The sequence below is a fragment of the Lepisosteus oculatus genome, chromosome 1 (genome assembly GCF_040954835.1).
Source record: "Lepisosteus oculatus isolate fLepOcu1 chromosome 1, fLepOcu1.hap2, whole genome shotgun sequence".
Classification (NCBI taxonomy): Eukaryota; Metazoa; Chordata; class Actinopteri; order Semionotiformes; family Lepisosteidae; genus Lepisosteus; species Lepisosteus oculatus.
Genome location: NC_090696.1, coordinates 44,969,286 through 44,993,461, shown reverse-complemented (window position 1 = coordinate 44,993,461; position 24,176 = coordinate 44,969,286). Strand labels below are relative to the sequence as shown.

Below are 24,176 nucleotides of genomic sequence, written 5' to 3'. Positions count from 1 at the left end.
AGTCAATACGTGTTGGTTTCCGGTAGGGCGATGAACACTAAAATGAGTATGTCTGCGGGAAAAGGACTGCAGAGTCCATCCCACATGCCTTGTCATAGTATCCAAGTCACATTATGCCTGCGTATGGAGATATCCGATATAGCAAAACGATTAGATGATCTGTTGCAAGAATTTGTGTTCATTAAATGGCAACTGAAACCCTCATCACTTTTATTAACCCTCAAAAATAATTTTTGTTATATTTAGGCAATGCTCGTCACTTTCTACTGTTTATGATCAAGCTGAACTACATTTCAGCTTTATTCCAACCTATGTCGAGGCATTCCATCAACATGCACATGAAATATGTGAAAACTCCCTGAAATTCAGGTACTTTTAAATTTAGGGGAGCACAATAGTAACAATGTGACACCGTTATGTGACTTGATAGTCCCCCAAAAATCGTTTTTCACGGTCTTTGGCTTTAAGATGCTTCGTTATCTTACACTCTGATGTCTTTTACCTACAGTACGTGTACACAGTCACATAAAGCATTGGAATCACTGTAAATAGTCTTTAAAAATCGTATTTACAATTCAAATTAACATGAAACTGCAGTTAGAACCACAAATGCGTCTTGTGATCAACTTTCAGTGTTATTGGCAATGTGTTATTAAAAATATAACATCAAGAACAGCTTCTCTTTTAGGGTCTTTCGGCAGACAGGCACTTCTTATCATTTAGAATTGCTAACTGAACAGCAAATAATATAATGAAAGACGCTTTGATTATACAGTTAGTTGTCTCATATCTGAAGTAGGCCCAACTTTACATTATGGATTCTTTTTTTTCAAAGGGGTTTACGATTATTATTTGAAGCATGTTTTTTGCCATTTCGAACAGTTGTAATCAGATAAAACAAAGACTACAGTCTCTACACAGCCATTGAAAAATATGAAGCTTTACATACGGCAAACCCAAAATCAAAACAGCACAAACGAGCAACCATGCAGATAACTTGTTGAATGAGGCTCATTGTGGTCATTCTTTACAATCCTTCACTTCTGGCAAACCCACTCATAGTTTAAATACTTAGAAGGAATTTGCTAAACATCAAATCAAACCACACTTAGCGTTTTGTGCGACATCTTAACAGTGGAATGCGTCCTCATATAGATACAGGCAATAAGTATACTTCTTTCTTTCATTATGTGAAAGTCGGTTATTGTCGGTAAGGGTTGTTGTAACCTTAACTCTGTTCCCGGAATAAAAGGGCTCGAGGCAGAACAATTACCAAAGACTGTACGCCAGTCGATTACAGCAACAGGTATATTTTACTATATTATGAGGTAAATAATTAGTATTGTTTCACACTTTATCCGGAGCAAATTATCAGGAGCCCAAAAATATTTTTTTTATTATTTCCTAAGAACAGTACACAAGTGACAGCCAAATATATTTCGTGCCTCCGGAGCGCACAATGAAGATCAAAGACTCAGAACAAACCTACTGCTACTTCTAACGTCTGTGCTGTCCGATGTGATTGTTACTCAAGAACATTACTAGATGGTGCCTTTATTTTACAGCTATCAACAATAAATAAAATTCAGTGTCTTTCGATAAACTAAATAATGATCAATGCTTTTTTTAATTTGACATCCCATTCATGACACAAAAATACATACAATTCATTATCAAGGCATTTGAATATTTATAAGAGATGCAGTAGATACATTAAAAGAACGAACAACATATATACTGTATATATAAGGGATTGTGTTTCACAAAGGTGATCACAAAGTTGTGTTATTATATGCTGTAAGTGGTATTCAAAATACTACATTTTCAAAAGAATCTCAACATGTCACACCATGTACAATGCATTACAATGTATATAATAACTGATACAGAAAGGATGATTACACAAAAAAGAAAATCCCCTCACAAGCAAACAAGTGATGACACCATTTTTATACGTATCTAAAAAATCATTAGAAAGTCAATTTCGCGTTTTCAAAATCAATACTTTTTACCAAGACAACTCTGTATCTTGCCATCTATAGCCCATCCAAGACTGCGTACATGATCAGAACAGACAATTTAGTTGTTTTCTTTCCAAAATCTTTAATTTATGAATATTTTTTATTTACTCCAATGAAAACCTCTCACCTGGCTATACACCAGGCCAGTGAGCAGTTGTGTATAAGCATGTTACTGAGCTAAATGTGTAAATTCACACTCAAGTTCTCACCATGATGATCATGAGATTTTTAAAATATTCATTAAATAGAAAAGCGCATCAAATTGGTTATGTATTGAAATATTTGAATGCGAACTTCAAGACATGTAGTAGGAAAATATAAAGTGTTTAGCAGAAGTGCAGCAAGAAATGATACGGTGGCCTACGTATTCAGTAACTAAGGACCTAACGATTAGGACTATTTTGACAGAAAAATACAGATGACAGCAAACGCATGCACATGCTGGGTTTTCTTCTCGCCACGTGTCCTTTTCTGTATGATCACATAATTTAGTCTTTGCACTTGCGGTGCAAACAGGCTCAGATCGAGCTTTGTTAGATTTCAAGGAGTTTCTTCACGGTATTATTACAGCCAGTATTACGGTCCAAAGAGAAGTTACACGTGAAACACTTTGTATAATCAGAATAATATCCAAAAGTAATATACCACCCTTTTCGGAACGTTTTGGAAAAGAAAAATACAAGGGTATAGGAGGTATAGCAACAGGCCTGCAAATAGTCTACTGTATATACAGTACATTACCTTAAAACGTAGACTACTTCTTCCTAGCAAGAGCACAAATATTTTCTTATATGATTATAACAGGTAGCATAATTATTTAAAGTAATTTTGTAAATACAGTATTTACATAAATACTTAAAGAAATAGACTATTAAAATTTACGCGTAAATTATCTAAACAAATCAAAACCGATGCTTTCAGTCGGAAACGTATTTCAAAGATCAGAACTTGCTATATCCATTTAATAGATACTCGCACAATTATATAAGATATAAAAACTAGATGTTCGCTTCATTTTGCATATACGGTACTGAGTCAACCCCTGGAAGAAAAGCATTTGTTAAACTAGAATATATTTTCCAGTCATATCTCTTTTAACAGTTACTAAGAGATATCAAATGGGATTCCGATGCGCATTTCATTAAATCTTTTATCAGGACGCTTATATAGAGACAAACATGAACCCCTACATTTTAAATGCTAGTAGAAGAACATCTAAACCGCAATATCCATTTGAATGATTTCCAAAAAGAAATAATAATAACAATAACAAATATAATAATATTTATTTCTTCTTATTATTATTCCAGGGATGAGAGCATTTTTTTTTTCATTTTTACACATTTTTTTTAAATTGCAGTAATGCAAAAACTTTTTTGCAACACAAAATGGTACAGTTAATAATACGGATTTCAAATATGAATTAAGAAAAAGTAAGATTTTTAAACATGTTCTAAAACAGCGGAAGCCTTTTGTCTTCATGTGGTTGCTCTTGGTGATAATGTTTAATTCCTAGCAACTTAAAACTAATAGCATAAGAAATTCTGTAAAAACACTTATAGTAATATAATCAGAAATGTGGGCTTTTTTGACAGGATTTTCCATATAGTTGTGATCTCATCTGTACAACAAATCATGCCCACATAGTTAGGTTTTTGATTTAGTATATATTTTCTACTAAGTATAATACCATACAAATAACAATGTATAAAAGATTAGTTTTTCCAAACATAAGCATTCGTCCAGTTTCATTATTTGTGTTCAGGATGGACACTTTGGAGTAAGACCCAGAAAGGTACACATATTGTAGCTGAAGTCACATACGATATAAACATGAAGTCACTGTATATACAGCGAGTCAATATATTTTCTTTTTCATTGTTTGTTTTCTGGATTAAACTCAGTAACCGAGTTAGAGAGGGAATAATAAAATTCCTATGCATTATGTAGTTTTGTATTCAAGAATATTTAAACGTATTTGCACTTTACAATTAATCAAAACAGATTAAAGCATATTAATGCTCATTATTATAAACAAAATCGATGAGGATGAGTTCCTATTGAACTGAGATACCCATAATTGAGAAAGGCAAGTTAAATATCAGACCTCCACGAAGTATTTAACACAATACCCATAAGTGCTGCGCACAAGTCCTTTCTGTAGACCTTTTTGTTTCATTTTACGTACGATCAGCGACAGTCTGTTCATTCTGTTTAAGCAACGGTGTTTTTTCTGAGTTCTATAATACATATCGCTATTCCATATGGTGTTCTTCTATATGGTGGTAGAGGAGTGCTGCACCAACAGAGTCTGCGGGCGCGTATACGTATGGGTGTGTTGGATATGTGTGCTTTTTATGTGGGGGGTGTTATTATGGAAGGGGAGGAGAAATTAAATAACATAAGCCTAATAAGGTATATTGTATACAAAGGAAAATACGTTCTATGTTTATAAAAAATACATGTAACATTTTTCTGTATCTCGTTCAAGTTTGGTTTGTTGTTCCTGTACTGGAGTTTCTGTATTGCACTTTGCTGTAACATCAGTCCCCCCACCGTTAAAATATGTAACTACAAGGAATGTCACATTTTTAAACTGACCTTCCAAACCGTGAAATATACAGTATTGACATCTAATGTACGGTTTGTCCTATGTGTGAAAACAAGCAAACAAAAACATGGGTTTCGCGTGTTGAGCTGGACATCAACCTACAAAGGGTTCGAATAAACATTATATGTTTAACGTTATTACACAAAACAAATATTAATAGGCATTTATATTTTTATTAATATTTTTTAAATCTCTGCATACTCCTAAACAAGAAGAATCAGTTAAGAGATCCTATTTGCAAAGGTATGATTTAAGCGCTTATGTTTAAAGCTACAATTTATTCGTCACGAATATTTCTGTTACCCAATACTAGAGATCAATGTTGCTTTTTATTTTCATAGGATTTACAACTTTAACATAGTAAAGCAATTTCCCAGTTTATAAGTACATCTTTACTATCCTATGAATGCCTGTATATTTTTGGTAAGATTTTGCACGTCAAGGACAATTTCTTTATACAAGTTAATAGAGTCCGCTTGACATACATAATGGTACTTAATCAGTAAAATTATTTTCCCTCGCTAGCAGACATGTTCCAGTTGTTGTTCTAGATCACATTTCAGATTTAATGATAGAAAATTACCATTTCAAATGCTACATTTTTTGACACTTAAATCCTCGAGCCATATGTTTCCGCCAGCAAGGGATAAATTTATTCTAGCATATAACTTAATGAAATTATATTTAGAGATGTCAGGTTACGACAGCCTAATTCACCACCACTATACTTCTCTCCGTGGCCGGAGACATTTTTTACTGTTTTTTGTGAGCCCGTGTGCAGTATTCGACCAACGAAGGAAAGTACGCTAGTCATGATAAGGCCTATTATTAATTACTATTTTCCACTATTCGGTCACGATTAACAGCTAAATAATACATAAACTCACAAAATTTAAGTAGTTTAGCCCAAGGAACGAATAAAGAGTGAAAATTATAAGGTTTAAAAAGAAAATACCAGTAAACTGTATGTAGTAGTGCAGTATGTATTTAATACATAGACCATGAGCAAGTTAACAGTATTACAATAGACTATTAAAATATAATAATAAAATAATCCATACAGATCATCCAGTATACAATCAGCTACACATTGAGGAAGAGTAAAAAAAATCGGCTGAGGTATCTAATTCTCTTATTCTTTGCTTAAGGTCTCTAAGATTAATACACCCAGAAAACCTCAGTATTATATTTATAATGTACAGTGTGCCATATTAAGAGGTTCTACACAAATAACTGCTGAATTCACAGTACGTTTGTACATTCATAGTGGGCATATTTCACTCTCACCGTCACAGACTGGAGAACAGAACTTATATATATATATTGATATAAATGGCTAAAATATATATCATATATTTTACATGATAAAAAAGTACACTAATTATATGAATGAGGCCTGTTTTAATTAATATTTAATTAACTTTAATATTTTTGTTGAGCAAAATATGTTGGCTAACAGTGTTTTAAATGAAATCTAAATACATATCATAACTACAAAATTGATTCTAAAATTAAACAAATGTTTCTCTTTGGCAACAAATTGATCAGATTCAGAAAAATACAATAAACAATAAACAAAAGATGATGTAGTATTTAATGCAGAAGGGCCCTTGCTTCTGCAGTTGGAGTCTTTGTAATATTAATATTCACTTTGAATTTAACCATTTAGTGTTTATTATTGTCAAAAGGTCAGTTTCCTTGTTAGAAAATGTAAAATAGGTTTCCTTTTTGCTTTACAATGTACTATAATATGAAGTAAGGATGTAAATTTGTTATACCACTGCTGATTCAAGAGGGCAGGTGACCCTTAAAAAAGTGAAAACACAAGTACACATCAGATATAAATTCTGACTCAATACTCCACATTTTGCAATGCTTTTTTTAAATGTTCCACATCACTGCCAGTCAAACTCTCCAACTAGCCTCATAAGAATGAATATCTAAGTCCTATGACTGCATCATTCAATACAATACTGCAGAAAATATTTTCTTCTCAAACCATTTAAAATTAATTGAGCGATCCATTTGTAAACAGTAGTAAAGCTACAAATATGATCCATTAGCTACCACTGAAGCAAACCAAACAAACCTTTTGTTCTGAAATGTAGTCCAAGAACACACAAATTGAGAAATTTTACATACTGTAAGTAACTACAAACGTATTGTTTATTAAAAAAAGTTATAAAATGTGCTGAGACTTTGTCTTTTGTCTGAATATTTAATGTACTCTGTTGACTCTCAGGTGCCAAGACTTCTGGAGGCTGTTCCATGCTGTATGGTGAGTTAGCATCTGGCCCAGGGTAATATACACAAAAATGTGATGTCACAATCTGTTTTTGGCTTCAGCCCAATATATGCAAACTGGTGACATCATAATCCTTTTTTGTTATCAAACTGAACCAAGACCTATTTCACAGTATTATAAACTGATAACTACTGTACTCAGTATGTATAACAAACTGTAATGAACTCTTGGGAACCTTAACTCATTTATGAACGTTTTACATAATAAGCATGTTATCAATACATAATGCTTAATAGTCAACTAATAAATCAATGTACAATATTGTAAAGTGGCGGAATGTTTTCTCTTGTGTTAGTCCAAATATTTGAACCATTTTCATACACAATGCACTGTATCATAACATCACCCAATTCACACCTTCCTCTGGTGAGAACTTTCAGCTACTTATTTTAAGGTAAATGACAAATCCCCACTGTTATGACAACTACAACAACAACAATCATTATCATGACTACTGATAGATACAGATAGATAGGGTTCAGAATTCATTATGCATTATCTGGAGTAAATATGAAAATATTGCTCTACAAATACAAATAAGCTGACAAGTAGACTGAGTGTTTAAGTAGTTACACATCCAATGGATTTCTATCATGTTGCCCCCACACAATATTTAACCTAAATAACACTATTGATGCGTTCATGAAAATGTTCATAAATAAAACTGCATAATTACTATCCTTCCCTCTTAAGCTCAGACTTCAGTACCTGTATACTTTTCTGTTCTACACTATAATATATTGAAATAATTTTCCTCTAGCCAATACAATTTCATGTAATGTTTTCTCAGGTACAAAAATGTTACTATTACATCTTATGTCTTTTAATTATGCTAATGGCATAGGTCACTTATCCAGGGATAATGTAAAAATGGTTCTCTGTATTTAGATTATAACATTGGAACAGAACATTGGGATGCTTATGTTAAATCAAGAACCTTTGTACGAATAACTTACTGCTTATGATGCTCCATTATGCATTTTGTGCTACGGACACTAGCATTTATAAAACATATGAATTTTAAATGCATGAATTAAATTTCTAAGGTATTGCCTTAGGACAATAGGTCCAACATATTAGCAATTGTTACATTATCTAGTTTGTAACGAGAAAAATATTTCTTTTTTTTTTTTTGGGGGGGGGGGGTATTACCATATTATTTAATGTTCATTGTACTAATTGTAGGACAATTCAAATTACCAGCAGAGAAGGGTGACTCTTTTGTTCAAGTTCAAGTTCAAGTTTATTGTCATTACACTCATATACATGGTATGTGGTATAACGAAATGCTATTTAGCTAGCTGTCGGACATAAGTAGTACAAAGAGAAAAAAAAACACAACAACAACAACATCAACAACAACAACAATACAATTGTGTAGCAAAAGAAAGACAGAGACAACAGGCAGTGTGCAAAAAACAACAACAGGCAATGTGCAAAACAACAAAAAAAGTAACAGGTTATGTGCAAAAATATGCATCAACAGAATAAAATAAAGGGATAGAAATTATGGGGAGTGAGCTTTTGACATGTATGACATTTTGCCTTATGTATCAGCTGTGTAACTGTCTCTATGTCTGTTTGAAAAAAAGAGAGTGAGGTGGTAACATCACAGGTTTGCATGTATTGCCCTGAAGGCAAAACTATTGTGATATGATGAGTTTGTATATGTTGGCTCGGGGCCAATTTCAATAGAACACATCACCCTGAAGGTGTATGAGAACAGTCAAACATTTCAACAGAAGTCCAGGACTCTTTGACGACTTATGAACAGTTTTGGTCTCAGTTTTACAACATCAGTATTTTGGCTAAATGCCTTTCATGTGTACAAAAATGTAAACAAAAAATGGTAGTCATTTTAGCCAGATTACTGAGGAAATTTAAAAAAAGGCAGCAAAAAGAAGATGATAACACCCAACTATTTTGAAGCTTTCACAAATATATCAGATTGGATATATTGCTCAAATAGTGTATCTGCACCTTTCAAGGTATGCAGTTTTTTAAAAGAACTGCATGATGACATAACAAGACAGATATTGGCCTCACACCTGAAGAAGGCTTCACAGCCAAAACGTTGTGTTTTCTCTCTTCTCTTTTCAGCATGGAATAAACCTATTAGTTGTTCCTACTGTATACTGATAAATATGTCATTTACACAATTTCTTATTCTTTTAATTCAAATATTGCTACAGAATTTTAATTCATTTGGCAACATGTCTATATAGCTTGTAAAGAAATAAAATAAGATGGTAAAGTGATGTAAAAGCAGGATGGGAAAGATTTATCAGACACCTCCAATTCCTTGCTGGAGTGAACAATACCCGAGTCTAAACTTTAAGCAAGTCATGAAAAATTGGAAGTCTTTTTTTCTCTCTTCAATGTAAGAATACTTTTACTTAACAATCGAAGCTCATGTGTGTCTTACAGAAGATGCAATACATTTTGGAACAATACAGTTACTGCATTCTACAGTGTTTCTTTTCCAAACCCTGGAAATCTATGTAGAAAATGAAAATAAAATGGGTTTAGTCTAACACTGATTATAATGTGCAATCTAGTTACCTGAGCCAACTGACATAATTTAAAATGCTATCTTTGTGATATCTTACAAACTATTGAAGATTTTTTCTATCTATTTCCTGACGTCTTCAAAATCTTGATAGGTTTCTTTCAGCACCATGGACTCTTAAGATTTTAGATTATGTGTATGTTGTACACAATTAACCTGTAAAGACTTTCAAGTTGAACAATGAAATGACAACACGATTCAAATTTTGTATATTAGGCTGCAAGTATTGATAATGTCTAATAATTGCACTGACAGTTCTTTAAATTTGTATGGAGAAGCTATAAAGGGATGCCTCCTCTCACATTTGTTTTTTAATTTAAGCCTTAGCTTGCAAAGTTAGAGCATCAGCGCAGGTTAAGGGTATAGAGGTATATTTAAAAAAATGACCGAATTTCATTATATTCGGATGATGTAATAATACATCTTTTAGATGTACCCAAGTCCTTTTCAGTTGTAGTCTACATTATTAACAGCTTTTGTAAATCAGACTGATATAAAGTAAACTGGGATAAGTCAGAATTTCTTCCTCTTAATTTTTCACATTGTGATAGTTTGTATATCTAGTACAACTGGAAAAGGAGAAATGCTATCTCTGATTGCGAATAAAATCTGAGATAGCATATCTGCTTCTTCAGGACAAATTAATGAAACCTGAAGCATTAATCTTAAAGAAATGCTAAATCAAATTAAATTTGATGTGGCCAGATGGAAGCATCTACCTATCACTTTATGGTGCAGGACTACAATTATTAAAATGATGGTTATCATTTAAGTAAATTATGTTTTGGTAGTAATTCATAAGAAATTATGTAATACCTAAAATTTCATTCTGGGGAGGAAAGAAATCAAGATGCTCATCAGAGCAGCTATGAGCAAAGGTGGACTCCTGACTTTTACAATGACTATTTAGCTATTGGCTAATCTCAGCTAAGTGAAAGATCTAATCCAGGTTCAACAATAGACTGGGTAATAATTGAAAAAGATACAGCTCATGGAAAGAGCATTAGCTTAGAAAGCCTTACAATAGTAATGTATGCCCAGCAGCTTTTAATTATATGCCGATTTCTTTATTATTTATTTTTAAAAAACTTTAACAATCATGTCTTTTAATGCACCTTCGTGTTTTAATCAACTACTATTCAGATCTCCAAAGTTTTTAGTAACTTTAAAACCAATTTATTGGCTAGAGATGGATAGGGTAGGTACTAGTGTAATTCAGGATGTTATTAAGGAAAATAAATTGATAGCATTCCCAGAACTAGTTCTTCACAAGTCTCTTCCTGAGAAAGAATGTCTTAATTATGCAAAGCTTGAAGATGTCCTCTGAAGGTGGGGTAGTATTGGAGGGGTAAAAGAAAAATGTGCTTTGATGCATTAGATGCTAAATCAATTTTCAGGCTTATTGCAATTTTTTGGAGAAATTTGAAAAATAGTTTTAAAACAGGTGAATTATAGCCAACCGCATAATTTATAACAATGACATGGGTTTCTATTCATTTTGAAATTAGAATAGTCACTGTCCAAACAAGTAAAGTATTATCTGCCCCAAGCTACACATGATGTTAATTTTTAATTAATGATATGGTAAATGTCATTCATCAAGCAGAGTTATTAGAAAAATTAAAATGAACACATCAGAAACAAAAAAATACAGCAGGCCAACATTGTTTTTCCATTCATAAGCTTTCATAAAATCTGTAGGATTTTGTGAAATGTATAATATATTATGAATTGTATAATACAATGGAGAGGAAAATTGTTGCCACTGTCGGTTACCAGTTCTTCATCGCTGCAGTGCAGTGGGAGACTGGTAACAAAGTAAGATGCTAAATAAATGTTGGGGCAATGAAGGCACTCTGACTAATGGTCTCCTCTCAATCTTCTTTATTTACAGCTAATCTGAACTCATGACTGTAACACTGGGACCTACAAAGATGTATTTAGAATAAAAAAAAACAACCCTTTTTTAAATAAAACCTTTATAGCATCATTTAATTTAAATTCCATGATGACATTGTTAATGTCTTGAAAGTCTAAAACTGAGAGGAAAATCCCCATGGACACCACCAAAACAACTGTTTATTGCCATTTTATAAAGGAAACTCACTTTTCTTTACTAGCATGTTGAAATGTTAGATAGTCCCTAGAATGTGTGTTGATATTTTATAAAAGTATAGTATAAAAGACATACTGGTTCAGCTATCTGGTGGAATAGAATTGATCATTTGCATGTAGAGTTGTTCAGGCTTCAGGCATTATCAGAGTTTCATAACATTTTACATTATTTAATAGAGATATTACTGAAGGCATGTGTTTTTATAATGTAAACCAACTTGTCTTCACTGCAGGTGGAAATACTCAAAGTAAAACTAGTCAGTCTGTTAAACTAGAAAGTCTGCAGGCATGAATTTAAATGAAAAATAAATAACACTGTATTTAAACAGAGTATGATACTTTTTCAAGACATTCAGGAGACAATCTAGTGTAGAATCATATGATTACACTTATATGCCTGTAGGAAAGTGATATCCTACTTCTCTATGCTTCTGCAGTTTTTATGATTATCCCTGAAAATGCTTTGAAAAGTCACATGGCCCAATGTATTGCAACTGCCCCAGTAGCTCTGGAAAATGATCAATGCTCACCTTACTCTGGAATGGCAGCATAAAGATGGCTGAACTGTTTTGCCAAAAAACTAGATTTAGAGCCAAGTACAGAGTATGGCTTTTCACCAAATTAGTTATCCAAGTGGAGATATCCTTACAGAATCTTAAGAAAAGTTAGGCCTGTGACAAGAGTACTGTTGAAACATTAAAATTAAATTATTGTTTAAAATTGTGGAGGGAGAAAGAGAATCGTTTTGGATGTCGGACTAACTGTAACAATGTTTTCGAGATTAAAGAGAGAAATCAGTGTTGTGACAGAGGTGGATATCCGTTTCACAGGAGGTGTGCAACTTGCCAAGCTTTGACTCATACCCTTTGGCAATAATTTTAGAGCTCTTAAGGCAGGCAAGAAAAGCCAAAGATAATACCAACCTGAAAAAGTATAGTTTTTTTTTTGTCAGGTAACCCAGACCTTTTTCAAAAAGTACTACACCACTATCCATTTTCCTCCTGGCACTTCCAATTTACAAAGACTTTGTTAATTTGGCAATGTGCATCATCTACTCCACACCTTTTAAAACATCAATTAATTCTTGATCAATGGGCCATGACACTGAAACACTCTACAAAACAAAACTCAGATATCCAATAAGTGCATTCTATATGGTGTACAGTTGCAGTGACCTTTTATTTTATTAGCCTATTTGTAAATATCTGATAAGAAATTTATGGTGCTATGTGGTATGGAGTACATGGAACTTTCAGGTCAGATACTCCAATCTAAGTGATTGATATTTTGTGTACTCTTTTTGTTTAAACACATGATGTCATAGAATGTCAACTTTATCTGAGGATGACTGGCATTGATGTCTACTCAACATGTCTCACTGATTCCCAACAATACGAGAAACCAGTATATGATATCGAATCCATACACAATATTTGGCATATGTTGTGGGGTTTCAGAAAACTAATTAAACATAACGGTACCTCTGATCTTTAAGGTAAAACAATGAGCATTCTTCGGAATGTTTGTTTGTCCTTTATCTTGTGGATTTTGAAGGAGGAAGAAACAAAAAAGAACACATGACTCAAGCAGGTTTTTCTCCAGCATTTGCTTATACTTTGCACCATCCACTTTATTAGTATTGACAAGCATACCAGTCCCTGTTGATGAGAAACAGCCTCAAAACTTCATTTTGCCACAACTATGCTTAAGAGTTAGGATGATGCTGACTGGATGATGTTATGTTTTGGGCTTGTGCCAGACTTAACATTTTACATTTAGGCCAAAATAGTTTTGCCTCATTTGACCATAAAACATTCTGTCACATACTGTATCAGCAAGATTCAAGGTGAGAAATTTCCAGTAAAGTCTTCTTTCTTGCCATTCACGCATATAAACCATTCACACAGCTTTGTTTAGGGGCTGAGATATTGTCAATATATGAACAATATATGACATAGAACTTAGTAGATCTTTCAAAATCAATATTGGTTTCACTGTGGTATCCTTAACCAGTTTTGTGCTTGCCCAGCTGCTAAGTCTGGAAAGGCAGGCTGATCTAAGTGTCTGCTTAGTATGATGCACATTCCACTTCTTAATGATGGACTTCAATGTACTTAAACAGGTATATTTGAATCTTTCCCAGATTTGTGTCTCTCTACTACATTTTTATATGAAAGGTCTGTGATCTCAACAGCCTTTTTGTTGTATCATTATATGAGTTGAAGTTTGAAATTCATTATGTGTCAGAGTTAACTTACAGAGACAGATGCTTACTGCATCTTAAATCAAGTCAAACCACATTGATTACACACAGGGACTATTACACTTTTGTGACCTTCCAAACTATTGTTATGCACCTGGGGGTCTGTATTTTATATTAAAGTCAATGGTACTGTAACAGATGTATGTTACATGGTGTATTTGTTGTGAAATATGAAATAAAATACAGGTTGACGATGCTCTTTTAAAGTTGAATGGTGCTTTTGGGAGTCTTTTTTTACCTGTTTCACTAACCTCAAAATGGGGAAAAAACAACATATATTAGGTGTAGTTACTGCAGTTACTTTACATTCATGGAATTTGTTATTGTTCTCAAACTATATACAGACTGCTTGGGAAGTAACAGCAACAAAGTAAATAAAGAAAATATTTGATTTTTTCTTTGTAAAAGTGAAGAAAGCACCTCCAGACATGTAATACATAAAATGATGAGAAAATCATAATCAATATGATACTTACCAGATAAGTTCCTAACCCAAAACTTATGAGATTCCTAAAGAAGCAACAACCAAACAGTCTGTGATACATTATTTCTTTACCCTCATTGCAGTTAATAATGGGATTTTCATTTCAGACCACAAAAAACATTATAAATACCTCTGTCTCACTGTTGATGTGCTGATTGTCCAAAAGCTCTGCTCACAGTTGAAAAGCTGTAAAAATAAGAAGAATCCTTTGGACTGTAGAGATGCAGCAACACATTTTCTTTCAGAAATTTCCCAAGAAAATTAAATGAACGATTATCAGTGATTTTAACTACATATTGACAATGCCTTATAAATAATGTGTATTCTTGTATTATTTCTTAAATTAACGATAGCATATGTACAGTAAGAGGGCATCTGGTTCAGACAAAATGGCAGCCTCTTGTCTGGGCCACATTTCCCAGGAAGCTGAGGGGACTGAGCTGCTACCCTCAGTCACCTCACCAATTTTACTGTTAGATAACTGGTTAAGCAATATTTTAAAAAGCAGGAAGCAAAGGCTTCTAAGGTTGATTTTGAATCTGCTTTCTTGAAGACAGAAGACAGGTCCTCTGTAGTGCAAAATCACCAGAGGGGAGAGGAAATGAAAATTCCAGTGAGTTCTTAGATTCTGGAAGAGTGTTTGTTAACAGAAAAAGAGTGTATGTAATATGGACGTTTAATAAAGTTCTATTAAACATGAACACAATAAGACAAAAAAAACAGTTATTCCTATGCTTACTGTATATTGTTAAACTCATACAGTATAAGATGAAAGTTTAGGCTTACGCATACTGAAATACTTTTACAAAATAAACATATTCGTTTTATGAAATTATCTAAAATTTATAAAGGCAAATTTAGCATGTGGTAAATTATGAACAATCCAAATATACAGAATATTTATCCGTGGAGTAGTGTTTACACTCCTAGATTCATAATGTGAAGGTTGTATATTGAAATTCAACATAAAACACTGCTGTTGTATCTTTCAGTAAGATACTTCACCCAGTTTCTTTAGTAAAATACTCAGTTTTACAAATAGGCAAACAGAGATGTTGCTTTGCATGGAAGTATCAGCCAGATTAACTTATATATTCATTTTGCTTTAAAACTACATTTCTATAATTTTGAAATATGTTTGTGACTGTTTTGGTCCATACTAGTTTTGATCTAGTATGGACATTTGGAGTAGAAATGTCTTATTGTTAATATTGTACTTCTCTTGTGCTGTGTCATTTCTAACCACGTTTTAATTTAGTTCAGTTTAATTTTGTTTAATTTCCGTAACAGTGATAACATTGGACTCTTGCACCTTGACAATATATGTTTGTGACTTCAGGCCAGACCATCTAATGTAGTAGAATGACAGTATGGAATGCTGAACATTTACATAATCTACTATTCCTCCTGTCCTTCATCTAATTCCCTTATTTCAACAGTGGAATGCTAGCAAGTAATATAGCCTGGATGTTTTTTTTCTTCATTTTTCATATTCTTAAATTTTAACTTCTCCTTGGAATATGTGGAAACCAAATTTCCTTCTCAGAAACCAATTTATCTTACTTTATATTGGCCCAGCTCAATTAAGATAGCATACCTACTGTATGCCAAACTGTACAGCCTACAATATGAATTCCTCTCTTTTCTTCTGCATCCAGGTTTTTCAGAACTTTATATTTAGTTCATATTGTTGACATACTGTATGGGTTATCCTATCAACAATAGCAGTCTTATCTAGCAACACCACCTTTTATCACTATATTTGTAAATTTAGATTTTTAAATAATATACAAAGAATTCTCACTGTGTGTATTGGGATATTAGATGTTTTTTATTAATACTGCTATCTTCATCATTTTCTTCAGTAAATAGAAAACCAGAACTACATACAGATCATCTACTTCTTTGTTAAAACTATAATCCTCTGTTTGCATAGACAGGTTTTACTACACACTGAAGAGCAGACCATTCTATTAGATGTATGTGTATGTATATACTGCACATCTTGCACCTAGACCAGGATCCGTGGGACACTGAGACTGGAGCTGGGTGTGTCATGCAGGGTATGCATGGTGTGCACTTCTGTATGTCAATAAAGTCAACTATACTTCATGGTGGGAGCTCTGGTATCTGGCTTATGCCATGTTCTAGTGCTGCCTCCAGAGGGTCTACTTCACATAAGACACTGCTGTTGTATCTTTCAGTAAGCTTATAATCTATAAGGGTGACCTGCATTACTATGCAGATCTCTTCAGGCGTTGTGTTCAGTACCCGAGTTCATCAGTCTCTAAAGCCCAGGCAGGCAAGCACAGTCAACCTTGGTAACCAAATTGTGTCCTGGCTTCTGTGAAAATTGATCCTGGTGTGAGTGGGTGTGTTTGTGTCTGCGTGTGCCTTGCAATGGACTGGTGTTCTGTCTGGGGTATATTCTGCCTTGTGCCCACTGATTGGTGGGATAGGCTCCAGCTCTCCCGTAACCTCATACTGAATAAAGCGGTTAGAAAAAGGATGGATACATTTTGTATTTCAAGCATCTCGGATAATATTTTCATACTGTATATTCTCACTCTTAAGTCTTAGAATTTACAAGCAAAGTTGCTCTCCCATAATAAATTGTGGTTTCTCTACAATACCAACAGTCTACAAACCACTCACAGACATTATGTATTTTTGAATGTATTCATTGCGTAACTTTCTTTCATTATAGAAACCTATGTTGAATTGTGAAAATGCTTGAAAATGAAAGGGACACTTTGGAAAATTGTAAGCACCCCCACAGTAGCTAGCTGCAGGTAAACGGAAGTAATCTATTATAACATTTTACTATATATCCTGCTGGGACTTGGAATTCGTGCCAATAGAAAATGTCTGTGAACTCTGAATCTTGGCCTGGCAGGACTGCAAAGTAATGTCAAAAGACATTAGGCTGCACAATCAAGGAGGACAGTGGCCAGAGTTTGTGTCCTAAACAGCCAAATGAAAATTGTGTGCCACTAAAAATGAATTTCAGCCAAATTCATCGTGTGTACTTGTGTAGTTTTGTGTGACTGAAAAAAAAGTTTATCTTCTTTGAACTCTTCAGTTATTGTTTGTATCTGACTCATTATTCAATTAATGTATCTTACTCATTATCGTTGAAAAACGTATAAAAACTATATTTTTATGCATCTAAGAAAACAATATTTGCATACCGTGTACAAAAAATATGTCAAGCCAAATCGCTTCAGCATAACGAACACGAGTACAATCAGCATAGGGGCAGAGACCTGTCATGACGTTTAATTCTGCTGCTTGTAAATATCGTTGTACAAATATAAGAAAAATTATAGTCCGAGTTATTTTTTCTATAAAAGGAAGAATTCATACAATATAAGAGCTTTTATTTTTTTTACACACACATACCAAAACAAATCAGGATTAAGAGCGTTGTTCTACCGATTATACGTTTCTGGTTACATTTTAAGTACAGGAGCAATGATTAATTTAGTCGATGGCGGCGCCTTTGTGAAAATAAACCATGTTAAATTTAAACATGATTTTTCTTTTAGTTTTGGCATGATTTTACCTAATCGATTCATCTGCTTCTACCACAGCGTGCCACAGTGAATCTTTGTTAGGGACGTTTCAAGTCTCTGATTGTTTCTCATTCTTTTATGTATAAATTAAGTAATTTGTAGCAAATTCGCAAACGTAAACATCCACTAAACCCCGCATACTGAACTACATGTTCTCTCTAAGTATCTTTAAAAATATCTGACCCTCTGACCCCGTTTACCTTAGCGACAGAGACGCGTCACGAGTGGATTAATCCATTTCATGAATGAATGTTAAACACAGCATACGAAAAGTTTAATCAACACATACACATTTTATTATAAAATATTCTCATGGGTAATATAAAATTTGGGAAAAGGTGTACAACTCATATAATATTGGTGCAATATATTGTAATCCCTACAATACTGCAATGGTCTTTCCCCAGTTTTAGCTTGCGGTAAATATGGCGTCTGGTTGCTTAGCGCTGTTCCGTTTAATCCTGACTTGATGATACTATTTGTTTCATAAACGTTACATTGTTGTTGTTTTGTTTATAAAGTGCAGTGTTTATTAAACATCATGTCGGATTCGGAAGAAGACAGTCAAGACCGACAGCTGAAAATTGTGATTATAGGAGACGGAGCCTCTGGAAAGGTGAGAGATTTTCAGATTTATATGATCTACTGTAGTATTGCAGCATCAACATATTTCGGATTTAAAACGATTGTGATTTATCCAGTCATTGCTTCAGCATGGGAGCCGGTGTTTCTCGAAGACAAATGTAGAAATACAAAATAAAACAGGTTTCTTGGTGTGCTCTTGAATTTACACTTTTGGAAATTATATTCAAAACAATATTTACTAGTTGCGTTTTAGTCGGGGATGGAACTAGACTAGTCGCAGGAAATTTTATGTGCCATCGCTTAATGTGCATTCAATTTAATACGATTTATAAATACAGCTTTTCTTAATGATATGAAGATGAACGTAATTTTTATCGAGCAACAGTTGGATCCCAGTACTGGCGAAATTCTTGTATTTCCATTACATAGGTCTAAAAACCGAGTAGGATTTCGTCTGCTGTGACTTTTTCTTTTTTCCTTCTCGAAAACAGACATACAGTACATTTTTTACCCTCAAGACTTCATATGTTGGTACATTTGCCTGCAAACAGAGTATTGCCTTTCCAAAACCAATTAGAAATTCCAAATTCATTTCCCTTTATAGACTGTGGTGTGAATAAACGGATTAAATGAAATTGCTCCTATTTGTTCTGGAACAACAGATGATATTTTATGATATTTTGAGATGCTGCGCTTTGCTTTATGCAAGGCAGCAAGTAGCATCATCGGTATGTGACCCTTCCAGGTAATATAAACATCTCATAAGAGGAAAGTGCTGATACTGCAAACCTAAGGTTTTTAATGCCAAGAAAGTAGCCTTAATAACACCTGAATCGCTCAGTTCTACAATAAGGGTGTGCTTATTAAGATTAATTATCAATTCCGAAGTTTAATGTCTTAAATTGGAGACATTTTACATTTTAATGTATTTTTACAAATATGTTCTTGTGATGGTCTGGGAAAATATTTGTCAGAGCAGCTCTGATTCAGTCAAAAGCTTAATGTTGATAATCATCCTGTCCTCACAATGTCTAGTTCGGGGACAGTACATCACAAAGAGATAATATAACACTGCGTTTTAAATTCTTGGGTATTGGATATAAACAGTCATTACGTTGGGAAAAAAAAGGGGGGTGGGGGGTGGGAGACACAGGGAGGTCTACATTTTTACCTTCTCGTATCTGTTTCATAGGATTAAGTCAAAATATTGTACGCCATAAACACATGAGATGGCTTCTTCTGGTTTGTAACCTTTTTACGCATCTTCACGTGTGCGTTCAGCTCGCTTAGCCTTTTTTTCCCCACGCAGCTGGTCCTTTACACAACTTATTTTTCGCTCTTTCTCTCCTGTCAACAGTGTACCACGGATATTGAAAATGTAAAACAACCGTAACTATATTGTAATACCGTACAATAGGGTTATATTGCTTAATTAAGGAAATTGCTTAAACTACATGTATTATTTCTATTACGTAATGCATTAAAGATTATGCTGTGCACCGGTAGATTAAATGAGGTTCCAGACCAGATATTTCTGAGTTCGAATAGCGTGTTCTCCAATTTACGTTTTCCGTTTTTAAATATTTTTTTATTTAATTTTTCAATACAAATGGGATTCAAGACTTGAAGAATTCAGGACAAGATTTCGGAATTTAAGACGTAGTTTGATACTTCATCGTTGTTTACATGTACAATGACTTCATCAGTCGGTCAAGCCTCAGAGTTTCGACTGACATCTCTCAGAAAGTGGTAGTTATTAGGTTCTTCAACACCCTTGCAAGCATTCTGTAACTTTCTGGAGGGTGGGAGGCGGTCACAATATTGAGATGGTATAATGATTGTGTTTTAAGCTACTCTAATCAGGCGTACACACACAAAAAAAGACTTGTGTAAGAAACGGAAGACCATATGGTACCACGCGCTATACTACACAGACGACGCATTACGCAAGTTCCGCTCCTGCCGACGTAAATTGCAGGAGTGATAATAATAACGGGCGCGTGACAGGAGCACGCCTGTTTTTGCTTGAGTACAAAGTGATGTGAGTAAAACAACGTGTAAAACGCGACAACTTTAGAACAAACTTCAGATTTTATGTACTTAGAAAAGCAGTTTTCACCCAGCAGCTACATTTTCTTCATTAGAGTTTATGGATTTTGTTCCTCTTATATTATTATTTTTACTTTGTCAATTAACATTTCAGAAATTAAACATAATACCATGTCAAATTAACTTTGTCACTGAAAGATCCTGTTGTGATTTGAAACCATTTATAGGGTAGACTTCTTAAAAACGCCGCATCACACTTATCGCAATGTAAATACAATTTAATTATTTCTAAAAGTAATTTCAGATGCATAGAGTTGAGGATTAGTTTTCTAAATCAGTATTTTGCATCGACTGTTACTTCTAGCCTATATCTATCCTTAAAAAATCCACCCTCTAATTTAATACATTTACAGTGTTCGAGATTAAACAGAAGTAATCCACATTCAGTGCATTTCTGCAAAGTAAAACATTTGTACAGAAGCTGCAGTAAATTATATACAAAACCAATATATATATATACATTCTTTACGTTTTAGTTAAAAAAAAAACTTAATCGCAACCACGGTCTTGAGTTGGTCTCTATAAAATCCTGCCCTTCAAGTGTGATTTTGATTGACTTGTCTTGGTCTCTTAATATTGAAACAGAATAGCCTTATCCCACTGGTACAGAATGTTGTCAAGTTAAATTATCGTCATTTCTGTGTAGAACTTTAGAACTGTGCTGTTGCAGTGCTGTTGTTGGACATTCTATGACTGGATGTGAAATAATATAGATTATATTTAACCCCCTAATGTGTACAATATCAAGTTCTTTCCAAGAAGCTTTTGACAAAGTTTTGACTCAGTTCATTTTTTTCCATTTCTTTCTAAGCAGACAGTAAATTGAAGAAATGTAATGCATGTAGAGTATACAATTTTAGTATGACTGGATTTTCTCATAAATCATTTTTCATAATCTCTAAACTGGCTTTCGCATACATAAATAGCACATTCATTAATTCTTCAAGGAAAAAAAAAACTTCTCACTGGGTGAGAGATTGTGGGACATACAGATAAATATTTAATACACATTGATTCTTGGAAAATATTTAGTGTAAAGTACAGTGCTGAACTGATTTCTGTTGCATGCCTACTCCCCAGTAAACACTGTAGTGTTTTTAGAAGACATTTGTGTCGGACACCATTAATCATTGATATGCTAAATGTTAATCAAACTTAAACAGAAATAAAATGAGAGATGTCATGGAAACTGCAAAATTGTTTTTCGGAATAATGGAATAATGTTATAATACAGGTTGCCTGTACCACATTGTGATGCTTTCTTTGTAAGCATCTGACAAAGCCCATTTGCCTATCATATGGTGTAAAGCCAGACCAATTGAAATTAAAGATGTTAAGAATATTTTTTGCTTAAGAACAGTGTTTATAGCAAAGAAAAGTGGTAGTCATGATAATCTTAAACAGTCTCCTTTTAAATGTATGTCTAAACTTTATATAATTGAGCAGAAATGTAGTCTGGTGAGTTAAAGTGCTTTTGGGGTTATTTAGTTCCTCCTTTTTTTAAACGGAAAAGTGAATTTAAAGTTATTTAGGCTTAAGGTGAAATTGAATGGGCTTAGTATGAAGATTCATTTTTTTAAAAGCAAATTAGCAGTTGGATTTCCTTACAGAACATACAAGAGAAGCAGTTTTCACCAGATAAATCTTTGGCAGGGGCTTTTTTAAGTCTTTGGCAGGAGCTTCAGTAAGTTAATGACAATTGTAACACCTTGGAGAATTGCCAGGTGCCAGCTCTTAACTGTCTGCATGATTTACCTGCTTCTAAAAAAGTACACCTCCTGTTTGGATGTGTACTTTGACTGACATTTTGTCTGTGTTTTCTTTCATGAATTTACTCACCAATTGCTATTGGATGAGTTTTTCTTGGACTCCTTCTCCTGTAATTCCCCCCTGTGGCTGTCAATTTGTAGACAGTAGGAAATATTTAAAAGTCTTTCCACTACCTGAAGTGGAACCTTTTTTTTTAAAAAAAAGTATCTCCATCTGCCTTTAATATGGATTTATATTTGCTTAGAGGACTAAGGACGATTTTGTGTTCATGATTTGTAGGTCTATCACCATATAGGATACTTCTAATTTATTTCTGCCCTGAAATATATATTTTTAAATTAAAATATGAGTGTAAACACTGGTTATAGGAACTGTAAGCAACTAGGAACAACTACTACACACCTAAATGTAGACATTTGTAAGTGTTATCACAATGTCCTCATTATTTTATATGATGAGTGCCAGAGCACTATATCTGCTATACAGTATATTTGAGTACAAAGCCAATTGTGGTTCTAGTAGAATTGTGCATGTATTAAATTAATCTAGGTTATGCTGATTTTGAACAAAGTTGTCTTGTTGATGACATTTCCTTTAATTAAATGGAGTTTAATTTAATATGAATACCACTTGTATGTTCATAATCGTATAAGATTAATAAAATATGCAATGGAATAATTGTGATTTTTGTTTTTATTGTGATAATTTATTATTCCTGTAGTTATTTCACTTTGTTTAATATTTTGCTGCTAATTATTTGTTCTTTCTTAAAGGAATTGCAGTTATAAACAAAGATTTTAACCCCAAAACCCATGAGCAACGAGCTTTGATAAAAATAATTTTCTCCTTATGTACCCCATTCTTTTATTTATCTTGTTTATAGTATTCACAGATATAAAACACAACTTTCCCTAAATACTGAGAGCGATTTCCAGGATGTGCCATTTGACATCTTCATTGAAGTGTCTCGTGTAATCTTGTATTCTAAAAAATATCTCACGTACTGTCTGGCTTTCTGAAAAGTACCAAATATTTGTTTTGTTTTTTTAAGTTCATATCCAAACACTGAGTAGGATAAGCACAGGGCCCTTATTAGCTTTAACCTTTTGACTTCTTTAAAAGAAGACCTCTGGATTATACTAGTGCTTCTTTCCAGGCTAGTTCAAATTATATGACAACAAAAGCCAAGCTACTGTAAAGCCAAAAGAGAAATGTCTTGCTTGGTTAAAGTGAGCATGTGGAGATTGCTTTTGCAGTTAGTGATTTTTTGGACTATTAAAGCTGAGTTTTCTATAGCCTGGTTACATTAGCTTTCAGCGGTTTCTCATACCAATGTGCATGCGCACTCTGTATTGATCCTTACACTTTCACTCGGATGGCCATAAGTTAAGTACTATCTTCGCTGATGATTAGACATTATGTCATAACAAGGCAAGTATTATGTGATTTGGTGGTCAACTTGTACCTTTCAAGAAACACAACTCCAAAATTTCTATTCACATACACAACTGTGTGTTTTACAGTAAAGATATAATGCTGAGACTAGCACCATGCTATAGTTATGGCTAAATGTAAAAATATGTTTGAGTTTGCTTGCTAATTTATATTTCTGTGAAGATTAAGCTGTAAAGTTAGAATATTTAGTGTATTATTTTTCTTCCCATTCATTAAATTGAATGACACTTGGCATGCTGAGGCTTTACAGCAATTTTCTAACTACAAAGAGATCTGTCATGGTAAAAATCTGTCCGTGTTTTGTGGCTGTAAAT

General features: G+C 33.6%; 1 protein-coding gene across 5 annotated transcripts in view; it reads left to right on the top strand.

Annotated features, from left to right (window-relative positions):
* The first annotated feature begins 18,355 nt into the window (after window positions 1-18,355).
* Window positions 18,356-24,176, top strand: part of rab28 (RAB28, member RAS oncogene family) — a 41,548-nt gene continuing 35,727 nt past the window's right edge. For all 5 annotated transcript variants that reach the window (XM_015345041.2, XM_015345039.2, XM_006629594.3 and 2 more), the window contains exon 1: window positions 18,356-18,559. In XM_015345041.2, coding sequence (XP_015200527.1) covers window positions 18,485-18,559 — 75 coding nt within the window. In that variant the 5' untranslated portion in view covers window positions 18,356-18,484. The remainder of the gene's footprint in view (window positions 18,560-24,176) is intronic.